The sequence below is a fragment of the Arachis hypogaea genome, chromosome 12 (assembly GCF_003086295.3).
Source record: "Arachis hypogaea cultivar Tifrunner chromosome 12, arahy.Tifrunner.gnm2.J5K5, whole genome shotgun sequence".
NCBI classification, from domain to species: Eukaryota; Viridiplantae; Streptophyta; class Magnoliopsida; order Fabales; family Fabaceae; genus Arachis; species Arachis hypogaea.
The window spans coordinates 1,482,388-1,492,954 of NC_092047.1; the positions used below are offsets into that span (position 1 = coordinate 1,482,388).

Sequence of the window (10,567 nt, forward strand, 5' to 3'; positions counted from 1 at the left end):
AAAGAGGGAATATCTTGAAATATACATACATACATATAATCTCTTATTTACTTTCTCATGGAATTTTTTTTCTAAGCAACTTAAAAAATAAATATAAATTGTGTAAACATCAATAGTATTTTTGTAATCAAAACTTTACTAATAAAGTGTGAACAATGCAAAAAAGTAGTGATATTATCATATATAATTAGATATTAGTTTACCTTTCCTTAAATTCCACAAGGTTATTGACACATGAATTTTGGACGTTTCATCCATCTTTTCCTCTTAAGTTTTCTAGAAATTAATGATTTGCATTCTGGTTTTTGATGATCATTATTGTCTATTTGGTAGTCATGTATCACATGCATGCTTTGCCACATTGATTAATTAAACATATTGATGTAATAATTGTTCATTATATATTTTGTTGCTCTTCATAACTTCATCATCAGTATAACATAGATACACATGAATCATGTTATTTGGACCATAATGTATTTGAGTTAGCTTTTTTAATTTGGAATTACATAATCACATACAATGATGAATTCATTATTTTAGGCTTAGCAGTTGGCCGTTTTCTAAACTATATTATATATAAATAAATGGTTTCATATTATTAGGAAAAGGAAATGCATCCCTTATTTATGTACCGATAGTCAACTATACAAATAAAATATGTATTTAATAAATCTAATTATTTCATCTCATTTCATTAGTATAACCATAATAAAACACTAACATGAGATTACCAAAATAATAAATAGTTCATAAATGTGAAGTTGTTGTGATTAATCAGATAATGACAAAACAAAAAGGGTTAGTATCCAACAATATGAACCAAACCAAAACAAAACAAAACAAAAATATTATGATCAAATATAATAAGATCATGATCATAACTGTAACGAGAGGAAATTCAGGTATATATATAAGCAAGTTGCCAATGATTTAGATACGTATATCTTTTCAAAAATAAATGATTGCATATAAAAAGAAGAGATGGCACTCAAATTAGTTGAGCAAGGTTTTTTTATCTTCAAAGATTAGGGTAAGCTTAAGTATTAATATTTCAAAGTATTATCACATAATGCACTTGAGGATTAAACAACAAGAAAACTAAATAGTTGCTACTTTTTGGGGGAAAAAAATACAAAGTAATATTCATACTAATAAAAAAAAAAACAAAGCCCACGTGAAATTGGGCTAATAAATATAACTTTGTTTTGTCTTCTTCTTCATATTTTGTTAGTTACTTGCATCTCTTTAGACAAATGTTTGGCTAATCAAAATTACTACGGGACAGAAAAAGATTAAATACTATTTATTTGTGTATAAATATATATGTTTAATTTATTTTTAATATTTATTTTATATTTTAACATGTATTTTATACAAATATTTGATTTAATGACTAATGTTTTATGTAAACGTAGCATGGTTGTTACTTAATGTAATTTTTTCTTAACTTGCAATTATAATTTATAAATACATCAAAGAGACAAAAGAAATAAAGTAATACTAACTATCATTGCCATACATTAATAATAACTATTACTTCTAGCATAATAGAGTGATTTAATTTATACACCAAATTATGACAATTGACAAGGCCAAACTAAATTGAACAATTGAACTCATACAAGTGTAACAAAGTTTGCAACTAAGAACAATAATAATGTCTCAGATCATAATATTACACTTGTTAGGAAGCAAACCATAGTCATGGAGTTACCAAGTTGAAGTAACCAACACAATAAGAAGCATTCAGTACTCAGAGAAGAAATCCAAATGGACAGAGTCATAGATTTCCAGACACTTTCCAGAGTGCTTCTTTGATCATCCCCAGCGGCGCAGTCGCTGTGCCTCGAAACTGAAGCAATTTCATAAAAGAATTCATTCAAACTTCACAACAAAATTGTTGAAGGAGGAAGCTAAGAAACAAAGAAAATAGAATTCTCAATAAATGGTTTAATTATTCTGAATGTCACTGAATTTTGCTATCAAGTTCTTATATTGTACAACTATTTATACAATGTAAGAACTTGATTACAAGTTTTGACTTAATTGAAAATTGAATAAAATTATAGAATCTATGACAACAAACCTTGGATTTAAGTGTCAATGTAAGAACACCTTCAGTTGTTGATGACTCAACTGAGTGAGCATCCAAATGCAGATTGTTAATAGCATCCATGATATCATGCAATATATATTCTCTATAAGGACATTTCATCTCAATCAAAACCTCTTGCTCCTTCATGTTAACCTTCACATCCAATGGCTTATTATTATCTTCTTCAGACACAACAAATCTGTCTATTTCTTCTCTGTCTTTTTCATCAATGTCACAAGCCTTTCTCTTGTTCATCATCCAGGGCTTCCTCATTCCCTTATTGTAAACCTTTCTGGCTCCATAGTTATCTGATATCTGCTCTAGCATATCTGGACATTTTCTTTTGGTTCTTGCTTCTGAATCCGACATGTCCATGTAAGATTCTAGTTCTTCCACTCTTGTCTCAAGCTCTTTCAAGTACTTAATTGTGTCGCCTAGGATCGAAATCTTCTCCACCTATATGCAGTGACAAATCCAGAAAATTTTGATAACGGAGGCAAATATAATACACAAACATAATAAGATCATGGGAGTAATGTATTTATAAATCTATATACTTCATAAAGAGCATATTTTTCTATGTTTACAAAGTGACCTCATGAAATACTTCAATTTCAATAGGTTTTAGATGAATTGGCTCCTTTACAAATTACAAATCATTGCAATCCCATACACAAATCAAATTTTAGATGAGAATTGTAGCATGCAATTTCGAAGCTATATAGTTCAAATCCAATATCATTGATTTTAAGAGTATGAAAACAAAGTACCTCACTTATAGGATGAGGAATTGAAGACTTGAGAATCTTAAAGTTTCCAGTTTCTCTTATTTTATCAGATAAGACATTTTCCCTGAACTTGTCATCAGCATTTTCCAATCTATTAGTCCATTCTTTTGTCTCATTTTCTTTCATTGATTCGATAGATGAGAAACTCCTATGCATAAGAGGGACAGTAAACAGAGTCTTCTTCAACAAGCTTTGCTCCAACCGCAGCCGATTTTGCTCACAGATTCCTCCTTTCTTCCATTTCACGAAACTCGATTTGCAATTTGAGTTACTAGCATACGGATTCTGCTTGAAAGCCGACGATCTCCCAAGAAGAGCAGAGAGTATTCTTGTGTAGCTTAAGTGTTCATCAGTTGCTTCTGCATCCAATGAACTTCTATTCAAATGATTGAAGCTTTGAATTCCCCTGATTAGTTGAACATCCTTTGAAGCCTTTCCCCGGTTCTCGGATGCCTCGGATATACAATCACAAGAACTCAGGGAATCAGGTGCACCATTGCTCAAGGCATCATCATCATCCATGAAATGAACTTGAGAAGAAGGCCCTCCATTATTGATTCCCTCAACCATCGATTCTCCAACACGGCAGTTGTGCTCGCAACCATTAGAACATCCATCAGGAGAATCCATGTTGGAATCTTGTTGTAGTTCCTTGATAGGATCTTGATCAAGCTTGATTTCTTCAGCTGGGGAACATGAGTACTCCAAAACCTTTGTGTCAACCAAAACATGTTCACCATTGGAGCATGGTTGAAGTTTGTCATCATCAGGCTTATTGAGTGCTGATGAAGATTTATCAGAGCAAATAGGCTTTGAGAATTCCAAGAGACAAGCCTTCACATGTTGAATAAGATTAGGGTCCTCTAGCACCTAATTAAGCATAATCCACATTTAGAACTAACACTGAAAAGAAAATGAAACCAGATTCATGAAGAAAACAATGAAAAATTTTACCAGTTCAGTTGTACCAATCTCAATAACACCCCCTAGATAGGGAAAGCACACTACAGTCTGAAAAACAGGTTTGAAACACAGTATGAACATTGAGATCTTTGTTACTGCCACAATGTAATAATCAGAAAGTATCTCCTTTTGCTTTTGATACCAACTCTTTTGGTTGAGAAGACATAAATGACTGTCTAATATCACAAATTACAAGTATGTTTTTCTTCTTTAAAGCTCTCTACAACCATAAATTTTTAATTTCTATTGAGAAAATATAACACATACCTGAATTGATGCACTCTGGGGAGTGGGCACAGCAATTGACACCAATGTCCAGATCAAAGAATTGTTAAGATGAAGAAAGTCACATGTGTCACAACAATTAAAAGCAAAAAACACAAATGATAAATTTATAGGGGTAAGTTCCAACCTTTGCAAGTAAAGAACGAGAGAAAACTTTACTATCTGCATATTGAGCATTGCATAACCATATCGTTTCGCCGATTTCTAGTGCTCTACCAGGCAAACTGTGTAACAAGAAGGAAAATTGAAGATCTATGATAGTGAAACATAGTAAACAAAAAATGTACATATTAACTACAAGAACTTTGACAGAAAGGAATACTACATATTGGTCTATTTTCTTACAGCTAAATATTCTATATAACCAAAAAAGGTGAAATCAATCTTTCTGAGAAGTTACTGTATCATATTTGGGTTTTTGATTATGTTTAGAGTCCCTGATTAATGTGAGTTCATCCAAACAGTCTCAATAAATTAAAAAAAAGGAGAAGAAGATGATATACCTTTGATTAGGATAGAACACAAAGGACATGCAAACCAAATAATACCACTCAGAATCTGAAAGATCCTCAGGAGACAATGCAGCTGAAGGCCTTTTTGTTTGTGGATCAGATTCACCAACAAGAAGGAACTTGTACAGTTCCTTCAGCTGCTCACTCCTCTGAACTCCAATTTTGTCATTCTTGATCTCCATTGTTGTTTGCACTGTCTTCATTGTCTTAATGTCTCCATTGTAGTACCCTTCCCTCCATTCCAGCACTCTATATGTGTTCAATCATCACATTGTTCACATTAACATAAGTTTAAGTATCAAAGTAGCTTAGCAAGTTGGCCTTATGTTTCAGTAATCTCAGTGGAAGTTTCTGTAATGGATACAAATCAAGTTTCATTTGGTTACATTGTTTCCTTCTTGTAACTCAAGATCAATTTTCTTTCTTTCCTCCTAAAATCTACTCATCAAACTCTGTTGTTTCACTTTACTATCCATTTATGAAGAGGAAAAAAAGTAGAAGTAAAAGTAAAAAATAAAATAAAACAATATAAAATTCATTTTACATGATATATGAAGCATCAACATCATTCTTTTCTTTTCTTTTTTTATCCCTGCATAATGAAAGCATTATGTATGTCTCAAAAAGTTCTCATAAGACAACAGCTTCATGAAACTAAAGACACATGATCATCATATACACAAGACTCATAAGAATAAACATTACCAAAACAGAAACTTCATGTCATGAGAGAAAAGTGGCATTATTTTTTGTATTCTAAGAAGGTTTTTTTTTTTTTCTAATTGATTACCCTTCTTGGGTTGTTGAAGGTGCCCAGAAAATTCCATAACTCCATTGAACACTTCTTACTGCCACAGCTAACTGTGTACTCAAACTCTTCTGCATCTTCTCATGCTTTGGACTCCAAGAAGAAGCCATGGCCTTAAAAACAACTCAAATGTCATAAAAAACCTGCACCTTCATGCAATGATTACTTCCATTTTGGTATCATATAAAGGAATCAATAGAAAAATAAATAATAAAAAGAACAATATCAACAGTACAAAAAAAATTAAAAACAGCTGAATACAAAGTACACACCCCACAGATGAAAACAACTTTTGCTCACTGAATTTACCATGTGACTGTGGAGTGTTGTTGTTAAACTTTATGCAAAAAATGTTGAAACCAACACTGCCACATTGAAACGAAGGGAATCAGTCTACAATTTCTTCTATTTTTAAGTCTAAGGTGGTGGTGGCAACAGTAATTGAAGAATCTAAAGTGTTGTACTATAATTTATTTCACTCAGAATATATGTGCATAATGCATGTGTGGCATTTTGCTTATCATTACACTGCTTTCTTGACCGTACTGAAATCATTAGAATCTCACACACACACACACACATACATTCATAGTGAAATTTTAACAAACACCTATCGTGCAGATTAGGTTCACTACATAATTGCCTTTTATTTCTTCTCATAGCTAATTTTTCTTCTGTGCAAAACTTTCTACTTAATAACATGGAGCTTAGTTTTGATGTAATGTAACATAAGTGGTATTTTTTAGAAGGAACATTAATTTTGATAAAAATATGTTGTCTATGCTTAAATAAGTGTCTTGATAGTACTAGTTGTGTCTTGTGTGGACCAAAAAAAAAAAGTACTATTTGTTAATAAAAGTACAAATCTCTTATTTATAAAGCTTTTAGGACAATAAATTATTGAATCAAATACATTTGAGTTGTTGACTCAAAAAAATTAATGCCTTTGGATTAATCAAGACTCTTAATATAATTAGCATTTAGTTTATTTTTTTAAACATCTAACTAAAGCTAGGACTGTTAAAATGGACTAAATTCTTGGATCAGTCCATTTATCTATTTAAATGGGTGGATTTTGTCTCTAAAATTAAATCAGTTTAAATTTTGGGTAAAACAGGTTAAACCCGATTAACAAAAAAAAATGACGACTTAAACGGACTATCTCATAGGCTAAACAAGCGGCTCGTTTATTTTTTTTTCAAAAAATGTATTACTTTTAGCTAATATTTTTTTATTTGACCCGAAAATCTGACCTATTAACTAAAAAAAATATACTATTTATTTAGAATTTTTTACCTAAAAATAAAAAGATAATTGGATCAACCCATTTAACTTATCTGATTGATCATAAATGATTTAAACTAAAAAATTATAACTTACAAATAAAACAAATTAAAACGGATCAAATCTAAATAAGTCAGACTAGTCCATTTGAGAGCCTTAACTAAAGGTTGTTATACCTAATACAGTTAATTAGGAGTTTAAAACTAAACTCATTAAAATAAATTATGCTTTTGTCATTGGGGGTTTTTTCATGTTAATGGCTGTATATTTTGTAAATATTATTTTTCATTGTTAGTTGTTTTGTCATTTGGCTTGGCCCACTCAGATTGAAAACTCTCTGGAAAGCTCTGCATTGCATTGCAGTGCAGTTGCCAGTTTATTTGTCTTTAAATGCTTTTTCATCATGACCAAATACTTTTATTTATTTATTTATTTATTCATTATTCTTTGATATCAATTATGATGACAAGCTAAGATACTTATTAATAGTATTTTTTTTAAATTACGGAAAAAATGTTTATAATTAAGAATTGATAAAATAAGATTAAATAAGTGGTTAGTCATTATAAAATGTAAGTTTTTTTTTTGCTTTAGTTATTACTGTTAATTTATTTATTAAATGCTAATGCATTAAGGTAAATTTAAACTTTAAATTTAAAAATTTAACCTATCATGTTAATATTTAATAAAATAAACTAATAACCAATATAAAAACCAAGAGACTCTAATTTGCTTGTACCAAAATTAAGAAAAATATATTTTATGAAGAAGAAATTACGAAAACAAAAAATTATTTAAAGCTGTACAATACTACAATAATACATGTACAATATATTAAGAGTATGAGTTGGTCGAATTATTGGATTATATTTAAACTCGCACTCGACCTTATCCATATATTAACTCGCTTTACTCTCAACTCGACCCACTACGAATCGAATTACTAACCCTGACCAAATGAATTAGATCAAATTAAATATTCACATATAAAATTAATATTACTAACCTTACTTTATATCATGCAAAATGGCATCATATGCAGAAATTAACCCTACACCAACATTGTACATATTCTTGTTAGTTATGTAAAGAGAAATGATATATGTTTCAACAAGAGTGGAAGATATTCATTTATTTAATGAAAAATGTTGGTCATGTATACTATATGAATAAGTTAACTTAGTTTGTAAAAATTTGAATGATTCATCTTAATTTTTGAAAAATTAATCTTTTAATCACTTTTTGTTTTAACCTTTAATATATAGAATAATAACGTAGGGTCACCCACGAAACACAATGATTTAATAAAGTATCACATAATAATGCCATTTAATATGATATATTATCATCCCATAATATTGTTAAGATAAAAAAAAATTCTGAGAGGCTAATTTAATTTACTATTAACAATTTTAATAACTATAAATAAAGGCCAAAGTAACTCATCTATATCAGTACCCGAACTAAATTCAACATTATTGTTGAACCAAAATTTATATGTAAAATATACCGTGTGAAGTCCTTAGAAAATTATCAATTATCTATAGAAGTCAAATATTTATTTATTAGTTATAAAATGTTGAAAATGAATTGCATTTATTTTTTAAAACGAAAAAACTCAACACAATTGATTAAGAAAAATGGGGTTAAATTTTGGCCTCTTTTAATTTTATTTTTAAATTAGGATTCTGTTGAGATACTTTGAGTAGAAAAGCAGGAAATACTTTAGTTTTGTCTTTTGACGGGTTAGGAGCCAAAACAGAATTGCAAGCAAGATAAGTTATTGTGAAGTATAGCTGGATATGATAATCATGAGATTATTTTATTTTGTCTCCTATAGTGCAGAATCAGAAACAGAAAAGAGAAAGAGAAATGGCACACAGATGTATCATAGTTCAGCTACTTAATACAATGTAGTCTATATTCAGTCTCCATCACAACTATGACGAAATTTCACTATCTTTCAACAGAATTATATTAATCAATTCTCCCTAGGATTCTACCCAATCCTATTTGGAAAAATTCAGTTTCTAACCCAAACCAAACTTGACTAGGAACTCACTCTAATTTTCAATAGTAAAGTGCTCACCCAACTTGTAAGGAAATCCCCTCAGAATCATGACAACAAAACAAAAAAAAAAAAAAAAACTTACAAAAGATTTCTGAAATAAACATAGGCTTTTCTCCAAGTCTAATTCTCTTGCCTTTTTTCACTCAATGGTTTTTTCATACAAATCTCACTGTTATGTTTTTACTATTGAAAACAAAGAAAGACTAGACTGAGACAATAAGATATTCAATGAGAACCATGAAGGAGAAGAATGAATAGCTCAATAAGCTATGGAAAACCAAACTTTGTGCTTTCTCTCCTTACTCCAATCGTTGGTTGTTCACCCTTTTAACAGAGGAATGAAGCTTCCAAAACTTGAAACTTGCTTCAACACTTGTTTAATTTCTTCTCCTAAAAATTATAAGTAACAGTGGTGTGACAGAGGAGAGATAGAGTAGAAGTAGTGACTGAATCATACATGCAACTATATCTTCTATCTTCTCTTTTAACCTCTTTCATCTTGCTTGTTGAATCTGAATCCTTCATTCTTGCTTTGACTCCAAGTCAGATTCTTGAACGTTGATTCACAGCAGAGCTCCATTATCTTCAATATTTTCAACTTTCTACTTCTGTACTTACATTGAGAAGATTTTTTCATTAAACTTTAATGAAGCACAAATATAAAAACTTTTTTTTTTGTTATTTGCCTTTCGAATGTGATCTTGCCTTTTGTCCTAGTCTCTTTGACTTTCTCTTCTTTGTTTAGATTTGAAAACTTGCTTTTTGTTCTTCGATTTTGCTCTAATTCTAGGCTTTTCCTTTTTCTTGCTTTGCTTCAGAGAAATCACGTGGGTGATGGACTAAGAGAAGAGAAAGAAGAGAGAGTTCGGTCGCCACTACTCGCCCTTCGACGCGCGCCTCTTTTGTTGCCGGCAGCATCCAGTTCGGTCGCCCCCTGCGTTCAGTCACGATTCTGGCATGGGCTTCGCCAGAAGGCCTCATCGGTGACTCAGTTTCACATCGTAGGATCCTGGGTTGCTGCTCGCCTCAGCTCCAGAATCGAGACCGTTGTGCGCGCCCCCTACGTCCTGCATCCTCCGTCTAAACAGTTTCTGTTGACCTCGTTGTTGTTGCGGCCCCCAAACACCTTCCGTCGTCAATGATATACGGGAGGTTAGTGGGTTGATGTCTTAATGCGATGGTAACTATTTCTGTTGCTGCTAGTTGTACATGCAATGAATCTTAGTGAGGTTTTTGATTGTTTATAGTAAAAATTTTCATTGTTGCAATTTCACTGTATCAGAACGTGTAAAATAAGTTGTTATACATGATTGTAATTGATTTAATCTTAGCGTGGAAAATTTTTCAAAAATTTGATTTAAATAGCGTAGTAGTTTTCGCTCGCTGTGTGAACTTTTGTATGCAATGTCACATAAACTAGTTGACTATTGTCGTTGTTTGACACTACTCTGATGAACTTAGTTATTTTCTTTTGTTTTATCATATGATGAACTTCAATGGTGTTATTATGAGTTTCCAAAAATCAATAAAAGGGTTTTACATTGAGAATTAATACTTAATTTTTTTATTATATAATAAGTTGTTTTTATCGTAATATAGTTCTCTTAAAATCTTATAACTCTTTATATTGGTTCTTTCAATGAGCGGTGAATCAAAAAGGAATATTTATGCAGAATTTTGCTTACTAGACTGAAAATTTTACAGGATAAATAAAGTGTGGTAAATCAAAATTATCCGACTACTACTCTAAAAAAAATA

General features: G+C 30.8%; 1 protein-coding gene across 7 annotated transcripts; it reads right to left on the minus strand.

Annotated features, from left to right (window-relative positions):
* Positions 1-1,493: 1,493 nt before the first annotated feature.
* Positions 1,494-6,280, minus strand: LOC112726262 (transcription factor EGL1). Of its 7 annotated transcripts, none has more exons than XM_025775579.3 (9): positions 5,764-6,280; positions 5,437-5,567; positions 4,638-4,895; positions 4,262-4,358; positions 4,117-4,131; positions 3,841-3,897; positions 2,869-3,756; positions 2,090-2,554; positions 1,494-1,855 (listed from the first exon to the last, which is right to left on the minus strand). In XM_025775579.3, the coding sequence occupies exons 1-9, from the start codon at positions 5,764-5,766 to the stop codon at positions 1,784-1,786; spliced, it is 1,986 nt and encodes a 661-aa protein (XP_025631364.1). In that variant the 5' UTR covers positions 5,767-6,280; the 3' UTR covers positions 1,494-1,783. The 7 variants fall into 7 exon arrangements, with proteins under 7 accessions (XP_025631364.1, XP_025631368.1, XP_025631369.1 ...); XM_025775583.3 differs by having other exon boundaries at positions 5,437-5,597; XM_025775584.3 differs by having other exon boundaries at positions 5,727-6,280.
* Between the last annotated feature and the right edge of the window lie 4,287 nt (positions 6,281-10,567).